A 22,257-nucleotide genomic window follows, 5' to 3' on the forward strand; every position below is an offset into this window, starting at 1 on the left:
AGTCATTTGATCTGCATTATAGTCATGTGTGCCAAGCTGCTTTGTCATTTTGTGCCTTCTTTGCCACCAGCTGTTCTGTTCTTTCTCTGCAATCTGACATCATGTGTTTGGTTGGAATTTGAGGGCATGGCATGGGATTGCTTGCTTTGTGCTTCCCTCTTGCTCTTTAGAGCTAACCATGGTACAGAGTTATTTCTTTAGTGCTAGTTTTAACCATTGTTGACTTCAAAGCAGGTTGCAAAGTTTGGCTATGCATTAACCATAATTTATCCAAGAATATTGGTGCAGACATAATACTGCGTCACTGCTGGCTCTGGAAATGAAAGGAGAATTTATGCACAAGAGGGGTTGGGAAGGTGTTCTGACTCCCAGAGGTTTTGAAATTGTTTGTGTTTTTTTCCCCACAGATTCAATGATTTGGGAAAAAAAAACAACAGGCAGAAAGCAGTGTTGTGCTTTTATTCCAAGTTTTCATTTAAAATGTTTTTTAACACATTAAAAGTGCACTAGGCAGGAGATATAGTGTCAGCTGATGCAGTCACTGTATTTCTAACTGGATAAGTAATCTTTTTTTTAATTTCTGGAAAATATCTTAAATACCAAAATTCAGTGTGTTGTGTTTTTATTCAGATATCTTAAACACCAGAATTTGGTGTATTGTGCGTTTATGGCGTAACAAAAACCAAACACCTCTACCCATAGATCTTGCTTCAGCCTCTGGCATGGAAACAGACATGCGCTCTATGTTAGCCTTCACTATATGAAGTGAAAGATGAAAGTTGTTATGACATCTTCACCACATAATCAAGTCTGTACTGATCTGCTCAATTGATTTTCTTCCCACACTAATTAAATTGTACAGGTTGGTCCACTGGCATAAACTAGCTAGCTGAGGGTGTGATGTCTATGTTCAGCTTAGAATGGCTCTCAAAGCCACTGACAATACAGCTGTGCTATTATAACAGCGTATGCTAGCATGTATTCACTGCTGAAACAGAGACGCCTGCATTGGCTTGGTCATGTCGTGAGAATGGATGATGGCCGGATCCCAAAGGATCTCCTCTATGGAGAACTCGTGCAAGGAAAGCGCCCTACAGGTAGACCACAGCTGCGATACAAGGACATCTGCAAGAGGGATCTGAAGGCCTTAGGGATGGACCTCAACAAGTGGGAAACCCTGGCCTCTGAGCGGCCCGCTTGGAGGCAGGCTGTGCAGCATGGCCTTTCCCTGTTTGAAGAGACACTTTGCCAACAGTCTGAGGCTAAGAGGCAAAGAAGGAAGGCCCATAGCCAGGGAGACAGACCAGGGACAGACTGCACTTGCTCCCGGTGTGGCAGGGATTGTCACTCCCGGATTGGCCTTTTCAGCCACACTAGACGCTGTGCCAGAACCACCTTTCAGAGCGCGATACCATAGTCTTTCGAGACTGAAGGTTGCCAATACAATACTATGTGGGAGTGTGTGTGGTAGTCTTCTGGTTTCTGGCAGTTGATGACATACTGCTTGTTCCAGACTCTTACCTCAAAAGGGAGAGGACAGAGGGAACTTTGACTGAGCTGAGGAGCTGGCTAATGGGGGGGGGGGTACAGCCACACAGGGATAGCTCCTTTGCTGATGTATATTTATAAGATGGTGAAAGTATGATCTCACTTATGCTTGTTTCCGTAGATCCCATCTAACTGCAATCTGCTCCTCCCAAGGAAGTAATGTTTAACTGTTCCCTCGTGTGTTCAGCCGACTTGCTGTTTATTAGCAGAAATTGTTTGTATTTATTCTTCTGGTTTCTTAATCAGATTTGGCAGAACTAAAGTTTATCAGTTATCTGCCTCACTTTGTTCATACACTTCCTTAGTGTTCATTCCCTCACTACTGTATATAAATATTAAGTGGCTCGAACCCTAGGAGTCTAAATGATGTGTAAAGCTCACAATTCTGTGCTCTTTGGCGATGTGTAAGACTCTACCAATCACAAACTATCGGTTCCCAAACTTTTTAGCACTGCAACTGACCTGGTCCTCCCACAGTGGGTCATGATGCAATGCTCCTTTTAGTGGTGCCATACCTTATTGCAGTAGTTCCCAAACTTTTTCTACTTGCAATTCTGTTGACCTTCTGGGCCGAGTCACATCCGCAAACTAGACGTTGCTTCTGTGAGCTATTCTGAAGCCCATGGAGGCCAATAGAATGGGTTGCCAGCCCACTGTAACCCAGGGGAGGCTGCTGAGCCCTCCCAATAAGGTATGGCAGAACTAAAATGAGCAGTGTCGGGCCCACCACACGTGCGCTCATGGCCCACAGTTTAGGAAATGCTGTTTGACTAACTGTATCAGAAAATACAACCAGTGAGTCCCAGTTGTAGGTCAATAATAGCCTTTTTCCTATTTTTCTGTGTTCTAGATACATAATTGCATTTTTCAATTATGAGGATTGTGTATTAACATGGTTTACTCTGGGATTCTTCAGGAATTATAAAAACTGAAACAGTGCGCCAACAATTATGTTTTGAAGCTCCGAAGGACATATACTTTAAACTACTGTCGTTCATATAAATGCACTGCTTGTGTTATGTTCAACTTAAGTTAAAAGTATGGTACCTAGACCAATTTAGCATATGCATATACAGCATTTACAGTTAATTAGCTTTACGACTTGTCATTGTATGGTTCGCTACTTATTAGTCATTTAGAGCAGACTGGAGCCCATGCTAGCCCAACGCAACTGTCAGCACAAGGTCCGGCTGCTTGACCTCTCGCGTGAGCTGCAGACCGATGACTCCCTCCTCTGCTTGCTGTTTCATGTCTGTGAAGCAGCAGTGGCCCTGAAAGAAAGGCCGGCCTTGCTTTGTGCAAAGCCTTTTATAGGCCTTGACCTATCGCAAAATTTACATTCATTCATATAAGTTCCATCTCTAATATACTCATTTATGTAAATTTATTCACATTTTTAAATGTAAATGTAAATTAATGTAAATGTAAATTCTTTTTTCCTTGGCCCGCAACACAGTGTCAGAGAGATAGTGTGGCCCTCCTGCCAAAAAGTTTGGACACCCCTGATCTAGAACAGCATTGGTCATAAATCCAGAGCAAGTGTGTAAAAAGGTTTAAAGAGTTGGTATCAGTCATGTATGAGTGATATGTTCCTTTAATAAACTTCAGCTGCTTATTATTCTAACCTTGAAGGAATTCTGACTTTTACTCCATAAATTTCGATTATTTTATAATAGTGACCTAAAATGTCAGTGTCTTTTAAAGCCAGCAGCTGTTTTCACTACTGCCTAGAAAAAACTGGTTGCTTTTTCTTAGATCTTAGACCTTGCAAGTTTATTGCATTCTACTCTGACTTCCACCTTTAAGCCTTCTAGGCTTTGGGAACTGCCAGCTTTCTTCCCTTACAAGTAGCAGCCCAAATCCCAAGTTGAAAGTGATTCTGTGCCTATGGCCTCTTTCCAGCATTCCTCACTGAGCGAGTAAGGATTTGGAATGTCAGAAAATAGCAAGAGGGGAGGGAAGACAGAGGTTTGTGAAGGCGTTCCTATCTTGGAGGATGGAACAAAACACAGCTTCATCTGTACTGCCCCTTTCTGAAGCAGCATTTGTTCCTTATTTGTACTTTCTTACTAATGATGCAGCTCTGCTTCACCGGTGAAGGCTATGGATTAAAAAATGTTCTTGCTAAAACCTAGCTGGGCAAACTAGTAATCTTTAGAGTTTGTCTTCAGGATCGGATTTTTGCTTTCTTTAGTTGATTTGGAATACTCTGCCTGTGCTGTATGATAGATCTGGATATCTTATAGAAGACCTGACAGCAGGCTTCAGTTCTGAAGGTTTTGGCAATTTGTGCTGCCAACAGAAGCACCTTGGGGGGTCTGCCATGTCACTGAGTGCAGCACGCAGTGACGTTTGTTGCTGCGTCTTTAGCCTGGTGCCTAAAAACTTATAATTTTGAACACTGGTTAAATACTATAATTGTCAAACTAGTTTCTTCTTACTTTAGAAGGCACCACCCAGCTGCACATAGTGAGACAGAAGTGAAGAGTTGGATCTTGTTGCTACTGAGAGGTGACCTGTTGCCAGTACCCTGACTGGACCATGTCGTCCTTGTATACCAGGAGTAAGGAGTTTACTCGAAACAGAAAGTCTCAGTCTGATTCTCCCCCATCGTCTCCTTCCCCGATTGCAAAGACATTCAGAGTAAGCTGTCTTTTAATTTCTGTGTTATACTGCAACTTGCTGAGGACTGATTATGATCATAGATTACATATGCCTTTTCCTACTTTAGTCTCTTCAGTATATGTCTCTTCAGAAAGTGTCAAAGCCCTGGCGAAACCTCTTTCTAGCAGGGGGTTTCAACAGTATAGAATGCAAACTTTTGTTTGCTGTTGTTGAACTCATGGAGTTGCCATTGTGTGCATTCCTTATTTAGACTTGGCTTTTAAGAACAAAATAGATTTAATATCTACTGTATTAGCTTCAGGAAATTAACCTGATCTGTGCTGTACAGAAAGTTAGACTGAATTTATTTTAGTATTTCATTACTCCATTGAAACCTGTTAACAGGTATTCTTGTGTTAGCAACGTAGCATTCAACTTTAACACATTTAGATCAAGAAAATCAAGATGTAGCCATGCAGCAAAATTTAGTCACAACCGTGAAATTCATCAAAGAGAACTTACCATGTATCCAGCACTTGTTTTACCATGCTGCAACATGTATGTGTTCATACTTGATGTGCAACTAGTTCATTTGAGAAAGTAATTACAGAGTGTTTTGCTTTTAATTTGGATTCAAGAACATTTTAACTTGGATCAGATACTTCTGAGAAATTTGGGGGGGTCAAAAGCAGAGGACTTTAAGGAATTGTTGTAAAGTACTTTCGTAGTGTCACTAATTAATCCAGTTCACATATCTATGTCCCAACTAAGATCTTTTTAACATCGTTGATACACATTCGACTACTCTTTCTAGATTACTCCTGCCTTGCTTCACTTCTCTTCCTGCTCCCACCCACCCCAGCCCACCTCCTACCTTATACACCATTGCTTTTCTGGTTCACATGTGCCCATCTTCTCTTTGATACTTACTCTGAAGCCTGTCAGGAAGGGAATTGCGGCCACACTCCTTCCTTTCAACAGTTTAATGCTCTTGCATACCACTCCCCTGGTTTGAAGCACTTTGGTTTTACAGCTCTCTAAGGCTGCAATCCTGTCCACATTTACCAGGGAGTAAGCCCTCTTGACCATAATTGGATTTAGTTCTGAGTAGAAATGCATTGGATTGAGCTCTAAAGGAGTCCTCTATGCAGACTACTTTCTATGCAGTTAATTGCTTGGCAATTAGGTTGCTTATTAGGATCTATTGTTGAGCAATTAAATCATTCCCTCGCACTCTGGAGGATGCTTATTGTAGTGAAATAGTAAGCAAATTAATGGGACTGTCTTAAGCTATATGCTTGACTATACTGTTTACTAGTACTGTACTATGATTACTGTTCCACGCAAACACAATTTCATTTCCAGCTTTAATGTTTTGTGTTTTTGCATACAAGATGACACTGTGTTTTTGCATACAAGATGGCACTGTTTTGATGCTTCAGTTTGCAGTTAAAATCACTTTGCATCAGTAAAATCACTAGGAAACAAAACTGTGATAGAATAAATTGCGCTAATCCTAAAGGTGCTTCAGTTTCCTTGCATCTTTCAGCATACAGTTTGGCTTTCCATGTTAGAGAACATATTTGTTACTGATTCAGTTGAAATGTTCATGTTTGCTGGGAGAAAAAGAATGGGATTTGTTCGTGTTCTGACTACCATATTTGGAGTCTGCTAGGATGTTTTGGGATTGGTCAGTTACATGGAAACTTTTTTGTCTTCCACTGTGGTTTGCTTTGCTGGAATCATCTTAAACTATTTGCTGTGCTTCCACTTCTATGCTGTGCACCTGCTATCTGTGATTGTATAGGTCATCTGTGGGATGGGCATAAGTATAATCTTTCAGCAGCATATTCTACTAGGGGCTATTTAGTTTCTTCTACTATGAAGACTATACTACATGAATGGAGACTAAATGCTCAGGGATAGGTCTTGCAAATGTGAGTTGTGGGGAACAACAAGTGAGCAGGGTGGATAAAGTAGTGAAAAGGACAGTTGACTAATGGTTAGGATGCCTGAGAAACCGTATCAAAAACCAGTGTATATAGACATTGGTTTGCTCTGTTGCCTCTGCATCTAACTCTGGAATTCATAGTTGGGAAAAGCTTTACTCCAGCTAAAATGTTCTACAAAGTTAGGAGAATGAGTATAATAGTATAAAGCTGAAGAGTCCTATGATCTAATACATATAAGATGAGATGTTTTAAGCCATTTCTGCCCAATGTTGCATATACACAACAGGGACCAAATATGTACACCTGTGGGCTGGGCACCTAATGAAGGGCCTTAGAAGCATACAACAGAGTTTCTTGTGGGAAAATGTTAGTTTGACTTGGCATGATTAATCTAGCAGAGCCATCGGTTCCGGGAGTGATGAGCAGTTGATTGGATTATAGCCATAGAAAATTGTTAGGAAGACACACAGGTCTAGCAGTCTCTGTTCATTTGTGTAATAAGCGTATTTCTGTTTGTGTATTAAACAGGAAAATAAAATTAAATAAGCTGCTCCAATAGGATACAGGCTGCTTTCTCACTGCCAGTCAGTGACTAAAGCAGTGACAATTGGTACACAGGATCCAGGCAGGTTAATAGGCTTGACCTGTTCACAGATCAATTGCTTTCTTGCAGAAGAACCATTTAAACTCATACTCTTAAACCCTGTCAGTGGGATAGCCATATTTATTACAGCAAAAATGATGTCTTATGGTACATTAAACAAGTTGGTATTAAATCACTATATTTACATGTGTTCTATTCCTTTTTCTTTGAAGCTTTGTCTGTTCCTCTGTGGGTGTCTTATGGTTCTGGGTATTTTCTTCCTCCACCCTACATCTTGCTACCAAAGCATTTCAGATGTCCTTTGCTGCAACTTAATTTGCATGGCTCTTCCTGCCATTCCCTCTCCCAGGCAGGGAAAAGGTAAAGATCAAGTTTCAAGGGGAGTGACTAAGTGGCCCAGCAGCTGGCACGTCTCCAATCAGAGCAGGATGATATCATTCCAACTGAAGGATAAACTCCCAAGCAGACAGAAATACCGTAGATCACACCTACCGCACATATAAGTCGATCCCACAGATAAGTCAATCATGGAATTTTCTATGACCCTCGGATAAGTCAGTGGTTAAACTTACGGGGGTGTATGACTATAGTTTTGTCTGATTTTACTCGAGGCCAGATCCTGAAAAATAACCCACCACTAATTGTTACCTAAGAACTGTAGTCTCTAATTTATTAAACATAGTAAAAGATCATAAGATACATTTTTATTCTTTTTAAATTCTGGTCTTCACCACCTTTTTGTAAACACTATCAGAGTAAGTGCACTGTAAACATACCAGTAAAACAGTGGCTCCCAACCTGTTATTCATGTACTCCCAGGGACACAACAGGACCTTTAGGGGTACTTGAAAAAGAATGGAATAATGGCAGAAAAAGGCAGGTCCTGCTCCAGAATGCTTTGCAAGGCAGGAATGCCTTGCAAGGGCAGGAAGGGGAGGTAGCTAGTTGGCTGTGAAAGCCCCACCAATAGCTAGTTTTTGGTCATCAATTCATGTATGAACCAGTGATTGAAAACCAGCACAGTAAAAAAGCTGAAACATAATATGGAAAATGATCAATCACCCAGAATTTCTCAGCACACTTCTGGTGCAAAGCCAGAGTCTTCTGTTCCTCAAACCGATAAAACGAGAAAACACTGTGATGAATACATGAAGTCTGGGTTTTCATAGAGAGGAGATGAGGGCTTGTATTACAAACATTTTGCTAATATGAAGGGTACAATTTATGGAAATGGGCTGCCAAGGCATATGCAAGTGAAGAAGGTTGGGAACCACTGCAGGAGAACCATGAATCAAATCCACCTTTAAGGTGTCTGGTGTGTTAAGCCAGAAGCTCTACATACAACATACAACCCATAACACATAACTAGGAGTTTGCAATTCAATGCACAGCAGAGAGATGGAGCTGCATATATTTGCAACCCTTTTTACTCAGGAGAGTAAAAGGAGAATAAAGAGAAGGAGAAGGAGAATAAAAGGTTAACTTTGGCTGGAATTTCCCAGTTGCTGTGGAAACAAATTGCTTCTAAGGAGCTGTGCCTGCCTGCCCCTTGAGAAAGGTGGTGCCTGTCTGCCGCTTGAGAAAGGAAACCTTTCAGAGTTGAAAGGCTTTGCCCTCTGATTGACCCAGAGATAAGGCGAAGTGATAATTTGAGCTTGATTACTTGGCAAAAATTTCGCATACTATAGGCGAGTATCTACTTCTCTAATCCTAAGAGTATCTAATTCTCTTATCCTCCAGGGAACTCTGAACAGGGAAAACCACCAGCACCCTTGGGAAACGCAAGGGGAGACTGATGGTTTCATCATCCAATTCTTAGTTAAGGACTGTACAGGCAGTATCAGGTTTTGTTTTATTTTATATTTGTCTAAAACAATGGTTCCCAAAGTCCTCCTTAGGAGGAGGGAACCACCTAAGTGCCTGTGGGGCAGGGGGGATTGCAGCAACTCAATCCCTAGGTTTGCGCTGCTGCTGTGGAAAGGGGGAAGGTTCCTGGCTTACCCGAAACCAGTGATGGGGCCTGGTGGGTGCAGGGAGCCCCATGGACACCTCTGCAGGATTCCTTAAGCCTTGAAAATAAAAGCAATCTGAAGCCACTTCTGGTTTCACAATTGGGAACCAAAAGTGGCTTACAATCACATTTTTGTTAAATTTCAAAGGGCTCCCCACCTGCCCCAGCCACATCACTGGCTTCAGGTAAGCCAGGACCCCCCTCTTCTTGAGCAGCAGCATGATCCTAGGGATTGCATTACTGCAATCTCCCTGCTCCAACCCCTTAAGAAGCCAAACCTGAGTGCTTCCCTGGCTGGTGAGTCGCATCCCACTTGTGTGGGAACCACTGGTCTAAGACTTTCAACCATTTTACAGACCTCTTTTGTTCCAAGCTCATGCAAAATTAACTGACAGAATCTCTGAGTTAAATTGCAGATGCGAAATTCTATGGCACCTCAGTGTCATCTGCTGGATGCATGTGTAATAAGAGGTAAAACACCTTTTCTACATTTGATGCTCCTTTTGTTGTTTCTTCATTTAATTTTGCTATCTCTTTTAAGACTTTTTCGTAAATCTTATGTTTGGAGTCTGCCTCTTTTGGGAAATTAAGTGGATTGGATTGTCATGTCTCTTTACTTTGCAGGCACTACTGTGAGTGATTTTAATAGAGACTCTGAGGTTCAATATTGTTTGTTTGGGGGAGAGTCCTGCCCAGGAAACCTCTGACTAGCCTTGTCTCCTGGGCTGGTGGTAGATTCCGTCTACCAAGGCTTCTCCCTGGTAAGCTGCTTGTCCAAACAGGGAAGAGAAGGGGACGGAACGGGAAGGGAGTGAGCATGTTGGACTAGGGCAGGGGTCGGCAACCTTAAACATTCAAAGAGCCATTTGGACCCGTTTTCCGGAGAAAAGAAAACCTCGGGAGCCACAAAACGCTTTTGACATCTAAAATGAAGATAACACTGCATATATAGTTTTTTTTACCTATATGATCTGCTGCAAGCTCCCCTTCCTGTGCTAACCAGACATTATACTTATTGTCAAGATAGATATATCTTGACTGAGGGCCCAATCCTATCTAACTTTCCAGCACTGATGCAGCCCAGAAGTAAGGAAACAAATGTTCCCATACTTGAGGAGGCCTCTGTGACTGACTCCCCACTACAAGATGCAGTGCATGCCCCATTAGAATGGCTGCACCGACACTGGAAAACTGGATAGGATTGGGCCCTGAGACGGCACTCTGAGGCACACACAGGGTGACCAGATGTCATAACAATAAAAGAGGACAAGTCACCCCAATATGTAGGATATTGAAGAAAAATGTAGGACCACAAAATAAAAGCTAAAAACACGCATCTATATTGATTATATATTGATCAATATATAGATTATATATTTATTATATATTGTATTATTGATCTCATGTGCCTAATTTAAAATTACTTATTATTGAATTTAAAACTGTATTACATATAATTTATTAATTACAAGAGGGGATGCGTTGCCTGCTCACAGGGAAAAGCAGGACATTTAAGTTCTTTTCCAGGACATGGGGCTAAAAAATAGGACATGTCCTGGAAAAAGAGGACCTCTGGTCACCCTGGGCACACACTGGGACGGTGCATGCTAAGATGGCACCCTTGAATTTAGCACTCTTCATTTTCTCCAGGTCAACCGCCATCTTTCTTGCTCCTGAAAGAGCACCCCTTTCTAAGGCTCCCACAGCCCCATCTCTGCCCTCCTGCTCCCCATGGCACCCCAGAAAAGCAAGGTAAAGATGGAGTTACACAGGCAGCCCTTCCACAGCCTCCCTCTTCCCCACCCACCCACCCTTGCAAAGTCAACACTCCCCCCTCTCCCACTGCTCTGCCTCACCTATTGCCCTACAAGACAAAAGTGAGGTCATCCCCATTGCCTCACTGTGCCAAGCCCCACCCCACAGCTGTGTGCACAGGAGATGCCCACAAGGGGACTGCAGGCACCTTCTGCCCTCTCCTGGGAGCTGCCCCTGCCTCCCCCCACCCAGGCAGCCCTGCCTGGGCTCCCCCTCCTGCCTCTGCGCCCCCCACCGACCCCCCACTGGAAGCCCACCCGCCTGGCGCCCCCACCCCTTGCCAGCCACACTCAGGGTGACAGGAAGCCAGGAGGGGAGCCTGGCTGCTGTCAGCCACACTCACCATATACACGACGTAGAAGGGCGCACAGCGCATTACGGGAGCAGGCGAAGCCCCAGCACACCATCTTCCTAGGCAGGAGTGGCCAAGCCCCCTTTTCCCTCCCCCGCAGCACAAAACAATCTCCCGCTCCCCCATGGGGAAAGCAGCAGTATCCCGTCCTGCACAAAACAATCTCCACCTCCGCCCAAGGGGAAAGCAGCAGCTGCCCGTCCTGCCCCTTTAAATCCCAGCCTGCAGGAGCCAGAGCAGCAGCCGCCCGTCCTGCCCCTTTAAATCCCAGCCTGCAGGAGCCAGAGCAGCAGCTGCCCGTCCTGCCCCTTTAAATCCCAGGCTGCAGGAGCCAGAGCAGATGGCTGAAAGAGCCGCATGCGGCTCTAAAAACACAGGTTGCCGATCCAAGGACTAGGGGCTACTGCCATAGATCAGCACGTAGTTGCTGGCAGCCCCTCTCTGGTCCCTGAAACAAGTTCACTAACTCTGTGGGCTAGAACATTAGTAGACAAATGCTCATGGATCTTCCTCTCTCACTCTGCACATGTGCATGTATACACATATATGGATAGTCAACAGTGAGGCCTAATGGGGGTGAAATTCAAGGGATATCGACCCATGACAGTTCTGTCTAAAACTTAAATATCCAAGTAAGCACAGTGTGTTATCACAGCTTACTACTATTATGAATAGTCAATTTTCCTAGCTTTACTATGCTAATATAATTGCTTTAGTATGGAGGAAGCTGTTGTGTCTAAGAGGATAGAACCAAACTGCTGATAAATCCTGGTTTGAAAGTTTCACACTGGAGTCTCCTTTTTAAGTTTCTGCTTTTGAAAAATAGTGCCTTTTAGGTTCATGGTAATTTGGTATACCATTTGGCCATAGTTCAAGGCGTATGGAACCATTTGGCCATGGTTCAAGGCGGTATATAAATACCTAGATTATTTATTATTATTATTATTATTATTATTATTATTATTATTATTATTATTATTATTATTGTGCTGAGAGGTTCAAATGTTCTCTCATGGACTTCTGAAAGCTGGCATTTCTTATATCAGATTTATGATTTTACATCGAGACTGACCTGTTTGTCCTGTTACACATCAAAAAGCATGTATCGTGATGGATGATGAAATGTGTTGGCTCAGATTCAGAGGGGTGTGTGCACATTCTCATTTTTCAGTTCTTTTCAAAAGGTTCCCCTACCACAAAAGGAAAAACAGCTTTTTGAATGTCCCATAGTTCAGAAATCATTTTCAGGTGATAAATAGTGCCAGTGAATGCACATTCCCCCCCCCCCCCACTTATTTCTCTGAACATCATTCGATATAGTTAATCCCAAGCCTGCTTTTTAAACTTTGAAATTCAAGGAACAGTGTCCAGGGGAGGGGTCATTTTGCAATGAAAATTCACTGTGGGGGGACAAATTTGGTGCTAACAGAACACACATGTGGACTTCACTAGATGCTGTCTGGTGCTTCCCTATTTTACCACCATATTTTGCAAAAGTATATTTCTATGAAGCGGATTTTTTTAATACTAAGCAGTTTAAGAATTGTAAGTCACTTCATATGTTGAAAGCTACAAAATAACATTCATACACAATAATATTTATGCTACCCTTTTAGGAACAGGATTAAATGAAATTGTCTTTCTGTGGTTTCTGGTATGTGGAATGTGCACCTCAGCAATTTGCACTGTTTCAAAGTATGTAACATTGTTAGTATTTCTACACTCTTCTTAACACAATTACCATTGCTGTTTCTCAGGAATTCTTCTCCCCCACCCTCACACACTTTCATTCAACTAGTCAGGTTGCATGCTTTGTTTTTGTCTTGTGTCTTAGTTTGTCATAGCTAAAAACGTTTTATATAACAGACAGACAGAGTTACAGTTTTGCCCTAAAGAGTTTACAACCTTCAAGATACATACCATAAGCCATCTCGGGAACCTTGCAATGGAGGGGGGAAAGGTATAATATTTTATTTACTTACCTTGCAGCTTGATAAAGACAAAATTAAAAACAACATGCAATATATGGATGGCAGTTTCTAATGCAGGCTTAGTCCATCTCTAAATAACTGATAGTAAAAACCAAGAAAATTAGATTTCCAGTTCACCAGTGGGGGACGACCTGTTGCTCCTTGCATTGCTAGTTTGTCTTCTCTTTGAGTGTATATGCAGCTGTGGGAGGAATCAAATAGAAATAAGGTATCTTGCCCACCAGTATGCCCAGTCTTGCGTGCCTCACCACATTCTAGGGATGGTGGTTTTTCTACATGAAATTCCTTGATTGTGTATTGCTCACTCTGCTCTTCAAATGCTTGACAGCCTTGCCTCCCTCATCTGGTTCAGGACAAATCTCTGCAGAAGTCCGGTCTGTCCCCACAATCTTTAACAATATGTAACATAGATGGCCTTTTCAGTTTGGATTTTCCCTTGTATCAATTTTTAGAAACACTTTTTTGCCACCTACAACTCTGACCAATGTGAAGTCCTTCATAGCTTTGACATCAGCATTCTACCTTGAGCTAAAGAACAACTGTTAACCTTGAAGTCAGCCTTTCGAGAAAACACAGATGCACAGCTTACTGAATGGCTACAATTTAGCACTACCAACTATAATAATTTTTGTTTAAAGCTTTTTCTGGATGCCTTTAAAAGGGGATTGGACAAGTTTCTGCAGGAAAAATCCATTATGGGTTACAAGCCATGATGTGTATGTGCAACCTCCTGATTTTAGAAATGGGCTATGTCAGAATACCAATGCAAGGGAGGGCACCAGGATTCAGGTCTCTTGTTATCTGGTGTGCTCCCTGGGGCATTTGGTGGGCCGCTGTGAGATATAGGAAGCTGGACTAGGTGGGCCTATTGCCTGATCCAGTGGGGCTGTTCTTATGAAGCCTGAAGATCAAATGGGAATTGACTACATGGGCAAACGGAGCTACTTTAATGGAGGCTTCTTGTCCTATGCACTTCTTGTCCTATGCAGCATGTTGCACCTGACTTCAAGGAACAATCTCTTAGAATTGTTTGTTTCTGGTTAGTAAGATGGGGTACAGCCAAAGTTTTACTAAACACAATGGTCTTACTTCTGAGTAAAATAAATAAAACCGTTTCCAAACACCTCTCTTAGCAGCTAGCAAGGCAACTGCCATCTGCATGCTGTCTTGATTGTTGCCAATACTAAAGCTGCATAGCATCTACAGGGGATTGTCTGGTTTTCATGGTATGCGTGCTTTACCTTTCACCTTTAACAGTTTTATAAGGATAGTAAAGTTTCAGGTCCCTGTGGCACAGGACAAGGTGAAATGTGAACATATGGCCCCATATAGTCATCCTGAGGGAAATATTGAACACATGCGTTGGATGTAGATACCAGGTGATTTGCCGAACTTGATTCTGATTAAGCATGTTTCATTTTTACTGTGACTACCATAAGCTGTTCGGTTAGATGTTGGAACTGCCGCTCATAAAGGATGGTCATATTATGCTCCAACCAAAATAGAGATTTTCTGTTAATTCCATTGATAATGGCTCCTGAAAATCATACTTTGTGTTGGGCTTACTGGGTTTATTAGAAGTTGGTTCAGTAAACCTGGTTATTAATCATGTTGAATAGAATTGAAAATCTTGTGGTAACATAAGCACACAAAACTGAAAATAGAAAAATGGAAACAATTTAACTTGTTGAAATTCAGTGTGTGGCATTTTCCTCTTCCATCCTGCCAACACTTCTGTCCTCTGGTTCTCCAAATTTGACAGAACACTTTGCCCTCAATTGCTATGATGCCCCAAAAGCATTCCATAGGAAGTAAAGCTCTCTTATCCATGATTACAGGACAAGATATGTTCTTATGTGTAGTATGGCACAGCATAAGCAGCAACTTGCACCCATTCCCAGCAAACAGCCAGTAGGATTTCATGTAGCTTTGATGATATACCATCTGCTTCTTAACACTGACATCACATGTTAATAGATTTTTATCTGTACATGCACATTCAAACTCTGCTCTCCTGGTTTTAAAATTAAGGTCCTATAAATTAGTCTTAAAGTAAAATGATATTCTTCTTGCCTAAGACATAACTTATAATCTGGGAGGCAAGTATAATACATATTTTTATGACATAACTCTTTCCCACTGAAACATACCGTTCCATCATTGTTGCTGCCTTAGCTCTGTGGTGAAGGTGTATTATAGAAAAGTTACTATATAAATCTGTCAGTTTAACCCATTATTATATAAGGGTGTTGTGCATTATTATATAAAGGGTTTTGAATCAGTGGCTGCAGTTACTTTGTTAGGAACAAGCTTGTTAGGTTAAAGGCAAAAAACAGCTATGAATCTAGAATTCGCTTATGTTCAATACTAGTCTAGAGCCAAAACAGCAGGTCATTCCTTCACCCTCAAAGCATCTGCTACCCTTTGGGTTGACTTTTTGGGAATGCTAAAGAGTATAAAACTACTTGCAGTGAACACATCAGCCCATTACCTTGTTAAAGCAATCAAGTAGGCAATGAGTCTCTGGTGTAGGAAGATCCAGCTCAAATCAATGCCCAAACAGGTTTATGTCTGCTTAGTAATTGAGGAACATCAAATACATGGGATGAGCACCCAGGTAAGATTCTGCCCATCCTCACTGCATTATTTTCATTGAGGTGTATGTCCTTCCCTTTCAAATATGCCACTAATTTAAACCATGACTCCTGAGCCAGTAGGTGAGGAACAAGCTAAAGCCTCCTTACATGCACCAATTGCTTTGGTTGATTGGGCTGCTCTTCTGCTGCATTACTATGTAGTTTTTTTACTTACCAGTGCAGCAAGACGACAGCAGGCATTATCCCTGTTGGTTCACCCTCCCTCATTCAAATCAAGAGCAGTGCTTAGTTTTTGTTAATGATGTGGTGTGTATCCTAATCAGCTTGGTGGTTATTTTGTGCCAGTATGTCTTCGTTCTGGCTCTCTACTCCTTGGTTGGGTGGGACCATGTAGCAAGTAGGAAGAGTGCTTTTCTTTAACATGTCACTGAGCTGCCAGGAAGGGCTGTAAAACAGGACTGAGAGGCACAAAAAAGGTGAATGGGGTGAGGGGTAGTATTGAACATTTCAGGCCCCCCAAAGAGGCGCTTGTATCAAGAATAGTAATTAATACATAAAAATACAAAATAGATTCTGCAAAACTATTAAAATAACCATTTTCTTTTTTCAGCTCATCCAACTGGATAGAAATGTGCATAAATGCTGCTGAATCTTTTTTTTGTGAGTGTATTTGGGAAAACATGTAAATCCCCCTCCACCCCAGGCATTCCATTTGTTTTGAGGGTCAAGCGTTGGCCACAGAAGAAAGCAGTTGAAGTCAATTAAGCCAGTTGTTCTTTTGGCAAAAAACCTTGACTGTTTGTGCTCTGACCTCCGGCTTTTAAAATTATACTGTTGTGGAATCTTAAAGAATATGGTTTTAATTACATTTATGCCATCTGTGGGAGCTTTTGAGTTTTAGAAGCAAGATTTTCATGTTCCATAATCCTACACACAACTGGAATCAAAATTCTTTATTTTTTCTGGCTCTTTACAATCCTTTTGTTGTACAGCTTTAACGAATAACTGCCAATATCTAACCTTTTTCCTCTTTATTAAAAACAGAACTGTAGTGAACACGGGTGAAAGGAAAAATATTTAGCAGCTCAACTTCTTTTCCCCTTTCTGTTCATTCTACTATCTGCTGCTGTAGGCTCACAATAAGGTCAGCCAAGCCAGCTTGGCAGATTCTCCCTTGGGCTCATTTTAATACCCTTCTGTGGGTAGCCTGTAGCAGTTGCTATTTAAACTGCTTCCTTTGTGGTCATCCTGTTGCCTTCTATCCAGGAAACAAAATATGAACTTGTAATAGTCCTCTGTTGCTCTTCGGAGTTCAAATTTTTTTTTTCATGTATTAGCTTCAGAGGTTCCTGGTAGAGGGATGAGGCTAGCATGAATGTTCACAGAAAAAAAAGTATGTAGTCAGTTCATCATCAGCAGTATTTCTGTACTGCTTTTCAACAAAAAAGTTCAAAGTGATGTACAGACAAAATCAAATGTATGTTGACATGACTTCTTGACCCAAAGGGCTCAAAATCTAAAAAGATGCAGAGAACCAGCAAACAGCCACTAGAAAAGACACTGGGCTGGAGCGAAATGAGATAGTTGCTGTACCCTCCCCCTGTTCCCCTAAGAGGAACACCACATGCAAAAGTGCCTGTCACCCAGTTAGCAGTTCACCATTTTCTTGCTTAGCATCTTTTAAATTGCTGTTCCTTCATTAATGAGATACTAGCAATATCTACCATGGGAATGGAGTCTGATGGCAGGATAGGAGAAGATTGAAAGAGCTCTTCTCTATATTTTCAGGTAAGGGGATGCCTACATCTGAAAAAGATTCCCATATGGGGCTTGCATAGAAGGCAAGTGACTCATGGGGGAGGGGCACTCCATCCATTACAGAATGCCATTGCAAGGAACCACTCAGTTTGTCCCCTGTAACCATATGATCATTTTGGAAAAGGAAGCAGGAGAACGTGGGCTCAAATGAGGGTGCTGCTGTGCTGCGTTGTCTCGGAGTCCATTTCCCTCTCTGCTTCAATGGATACTTTGAAGGTGAACAGCCCTTACTTTGTCCCTGAAACAATTGTATGAGAGTTGGAGTCTGAAGAAGCTTCTTTGTGTTTGGGCCCAGGCTTTCTCTGAACCCAATTGAGGAGGAATTCAGGATTAGATTTATTGCAAGGGAAGAGGATGCCAATGGTATAGCATCTTTACCCTCACAATTCTTATGGTTTTCCAAAGTTTATTCAGGGTTCATTCTGATATACAGGGAATCTTTCGTGGTAGGGCCATCCTAACCCCACTAGTAACCTTTTTGTATTGGGTGTTCCCAGAACTTGCAGCAACCTACTGTTAGCACTACTGGGATAGCTGAAATATGCTTCCATGAGTTCCTAATACTGTACTTCCCTTTGACCTCTCTAGGGGTTGGGGCTGTCACCCACGTCTTACTCACCTTATGAGTTTTAGTTAAATTTGCTTGATATGAGTTCTGACTTTGATATGAGTTTTAGTTTATTAGTGGGTTAAATCTACATACATTGTAAATTATACAGTCATTGTAAATAAGAGTATTCTTAATTTTAGGATAATGTGTATGTTTCAGCTAGCATCTTATAAGAGGCACCTGCCTTTGCTTACAGGAGATGCCTCAAATGAGTACATGCCAACTACTATTTTTAGAAGTATATCAAAAACAACTTCTAAATCTTCAGATTACTTAATCAAGGGCACCCTTTTAGTTTATCAATTTTAAGAAAGCTGAATAAAGTTAAAGCATTCTGATCAGCATTGTAGCCCTGGTTCTAGCTGCTTTTCATATAGCGATCCTGTTTTGATGCTTGGGATTTAGTTTTTGTGTCAGTAACTTCATGCAGAGCACATGGGTTTCAAAAAGTATATAGTTTTTTTTAATGAAAGCTGCTTGCTGTACAACCAGTAATGCAGGATGAAACACTTGTAAAATAAACAAAAAAAGGAGATCACACAGTGAAGGATGCAAATGTATGTAAATGCATCAAGGTGTTAACACTGATCTTGTTTTAATAAGCACCAAACTTTATTTCTTTTTTTTCTCATCTGGGTCTTGCAGAAGAAATATGAATCTAGATTATGAAATTCACTTAAAGCGTACTTGTATCTATGAGTGTTGTGTAGTGCGCAAATAGTTTTCAAATCCCTAGATATGTGTGTTTTCGAAACTGAGAATTGTGTTCATGTTAACATAGAATGAGTTGATTTCAGTTGACATTACTGTTGTAACTATGAGTTTCTTCTTAGACAAAAGGATGTCCTTTCCTCATCAGGGTGGAGGGGGAAGATACTTGAATTCTTTTTTTCCTGCCAAGTCATCTTGTACATCTCAAGAAAGCTTTTAGCCAATTGAGTTGTGTTTATGAGGAGAGCTGCTTTTGGAAATTTAAAATGCAGCCGTTATCAACAGCTGCAGTGATGTTGAAGTCTGTGTTTTCTTTCTAAATCTGTTCATAACACAGCTGCTTACAATGTTCACTCTATTTTAACTTGCGTTTTAATAAACTTAATCATGCGATCTTGGTTTATTTGGGATACAAACAGACCAAGTGTATCCAAGGATTCCAAGTACTGGAAAGGCCTAGACTTTCCAAGGAGCAACATCTGAAATGTCAAATTACTTCCTGTAACTCTTTAAAAAAATTTCACTTGGGTAACTTGATGGAACATCAGATGCAAGTCCCATGGATTCAGTTGAAATTAGTTCCAAGAAAGTGTTATTAAGAGTACACCCTTTGGCTTAACAAATTGGTTACGTTCTGTTGGCTTGGCTGGGCCTGTATCTGGTATTCATTTCCCTTTACCTTCAGCTTGTCTTAAAACTGGTAGAACGTATTGCCTTTAATGCCTGCAGTGCTTTCAATTAGAAATGCATCAAAATGGAACTTTAGGTTTCAGTGAAACTCTGTTAGGGAAGATTCCAGTCACTTTTCAAATCTTGCCTCAGTTGAAATCCACAGAGTGCAGAGATCGTTTCCATCTCTATAGAAGAGACTCGTATTTGCCATTTTATATTGGAACTCATAATATGATTGACTAAAACTTGTCTACAATGGTCATTTTTTCCTTTTTATAGAATGGCAGTCTAACTTTTACTTACACACTTGTATTTGTCTCTAGTGTGACTCTGCTTCTGTGTTTCTCATCCATTAAAGAGGTTTCCTATGTGAAGTCATTCTCAGTGTTCCAGAACATAAATATTTAGGTTGTAAAGCTTGCTAATCTTGAAATTAAATGGATTATCTCTATAAGTTTGATGTCGTATGAAAAGCTGTAATTGAAAAGGATTAGCACAGGAGTATGTGACTTGCAGGAATGAATTTCAGTATAAGAGTTTAGTTTTGTGTATGAGTGTGTTTTGCAGTTTCTGGCTTGGGACAGGGAGTTAAGTGAATCATTTGGGTAAAAAGATTTGTTAGTCAGGTTTTGGCCCTGCAGGAAGAATTCTTGGAAGCAAAACTTGCTAGAGTCCTTCAAAATGAACTTAAGATCCTTGGGACTTGGGGAAACAATCTGTCAAAATGAACTTTAGTTTTGGAAATCCTGTAAAACTGGATTTTGCTAAAATTGTTGAACAGTTTATGATTATCTTGAAGGCAGGTGTGGTCTTGAATAAAGTGTTCATCCTGAACCTGGGAAATTTGGCTCAAATTGCTTTTTAATTGGCATGTTGGGGGAAAAAGTATTTATCTGCTTCAGTTTCTTGCTATACATAATAGAATCAAATTGCTGTCTCATTCATGGAAGTGCATAAGATGAATAAAATTTACATCAAAATGTAATGAATATAATTTGGGATTAACATAAAGCTTAATGGTTTTTCAACTGAAGGCGAAACAAGGATATCATTTTAGAGTTTCAGTCCTAATCATTTCTTTGAGGTTTGTCAGTTAACAGACTACTAAATATGCACAATATGCACATAGGTAAGTGGGAAGGAAGGAGGCTGCCAAGTTCCCAGTAATTATTTAGAAAATGATATAAAGTCTAGTACACTCAGAGGGTGACAGGTCATAGGAATTAATTTTCAACATGATTGTGATGCAAAAACATTCCGTTTGTTTCAGTCATAACCTTTCTTACCTGATGGAGATCTGATAGCCAGAATTGATATCTTTACACTCATGAGTATGACCATAGCTTTTATATATAGCACATTGCACTTTACAAGTAGGAGCAACTTTAAGAGCAACACAAATCCACTCTTAAGCAACTATCTCACAAAAGACTTTGTAGTAATATTGAAATGCTATAGGTTGGGGTGTCAAACATAAGGCCTGCAGGTTGAATGTGGCCCTCAAAAGCAATTTATCCGGCCTGCATTATAATTGGGCTCTCCCAGTATGGTGATTAGGCTCTCATATCTTGAAATTATGAATAAGTTTTGCATATTTGCAGCTAATGAGTTCCTGTGCGAGAACAAAGTGCTTATTTCTGGCCATCATCTGGTTAATGATGCCACTTTCTGCTTTATGTTGTCACTTCCAGCCCTCAGGAGGCACAAAGAATGCTAACTTGGGTACCCTGTATGAAAAGAGTTTGTTCTTTTATAAACCTGTCAAAAGCGACAGAAGGAAAAGGCTAGCACCAATTGCAGCATCTTCCCTGAATAAACTTCCTCATTGCTTCCATGATTCCTCATCATAAGTAATGATCTTATATCCATAAAAACATAATGCCTATATCTAGGTATAAATGTTTTGTCTATAGCTCTGCATTTTGTCTCGTGTACTTCTGTCAGGTAATCACTACAGGCGTACCTTGACTTTCATTGCTTTGCTCTTTCAGCCATCTTCAATTATAACTGCAATTCAAATTTCATTTGCATGCTTTCCTCTTTTGTCCAACCTTCCAAGATGTTTGTTGATGTTCTTTTGTTTTTCTTTCATTTCTGTTTGTTTAGGTTTCACATGCATTTGTATGTGATATATGGTTAGTTCATGTTTTTCACTGGCCAAAATAAATTTGAAAGCTAAATAAGGCTATGCTTTGGCATTCATTCATTTTTGACTTTGTCCATCCTCTAGTCCCTAACCAGATGAAAGTGCAAGGTAATGCTCTACTTTGTCAAGAATTTATTGTGTTTGCAAATGTAAGAATATGATCGTTCATCCTCACAAAATGTTTAGCAGAAGTTTGGCTCAGGATCTGAAAGGAGTGATGTGAGGTTTAAAACAGGGTTCAGTAATTTTTGTCTTGTTGAACTCATGTCACAAAAATCTTGTTCACTTTCACAACTGGCAGGCTTCAATCACTTTACAGTTGGACTGTTTAATATTAGTATTTCTTAGTCAGTAATCCCATTTTCTTTTGTTTCCTTCTTATAGCATGAAAGACTTCCCAGGTAAGACCTTCAGAATGCATGTTTTTGTTTAAAGCATACCTTTCCGAATGTTTGGTACTACTTTGGAAAAAATAGCACTTTTTCCTGTTTTCAAAGTTTGAATTGTGATTCTGATTACCAAGCAGAAAGATGAGTAAATAATGTAGCAGATTCCTCTCATATGTCATTTGACCTCCTTTTCCTTTATCAGAATCAAATTTGTTTTGAAAGTTAGTGGCAAAAGGAGGTAAACATTTCCTATTAGTTTGGCTAAAGAATTTCTTTCCTACATCATCCTGTCTACCGGAGTAGAGTAATACTCCTAGGGGGGAAATGTTTTCATTGCATATTAATAGGGCTTCGCTTCTACAATGTTCTTTCCTTTGTATTCTATGTTTTTTCCCTAAGATTATCCAAACACTAGATTTTATGTTGAAATGCCTGGA

The 22,257-nt window shown here is 40.7% G+C and overlaps 1 protein-coding gene across 9 annotated transcripts in view; it reads left to right on the plus strand.

Moving 5' to 3' along the window:
• Positions 1-22,257, plus strand: part of PPP1R12B (protein phosphatase 1 regulatory subunit 12B) — a 141,048-nt gene that overhangs the window by 96,784 nt on the left and 22,007 nt on the right. For 7 of the 9 annotated variants that reach the window (XM_066625934.1, XM_066625935.1, XM_066625938.1 and 4 more), the window contains one exon: positions 21,816-21,832. In XM_066625934.1, the coding sequence (XP_066482031.1) occupies positions 21,816-21,832 (17 nt within the window). Of the gene's footprint in view, positions 1-3,994; positions 4,192-21,815; positions 21,833-22,257 lie in introns of those variants that run through there. The other 2 variants (XM_066625940.1, XM_066625939.1) reach the window with 2 other exon arrangements.

The sequence above is a fragment of the Tiliqua scincoides genome, chromosome 4 (genome assembly GCF_035046505.1).
Source record: "Tiliqua scincoides isolate rTilSci1 chromosome 4, rTilSci1.hap2, whole genome shotgun sequence".
Lineage (NCBI taxonomy): Eukaryota > Metazoa > Chordata > Lepidosauria > Squamata > Scincidae > Tiliqua > Tiliqua scincoides.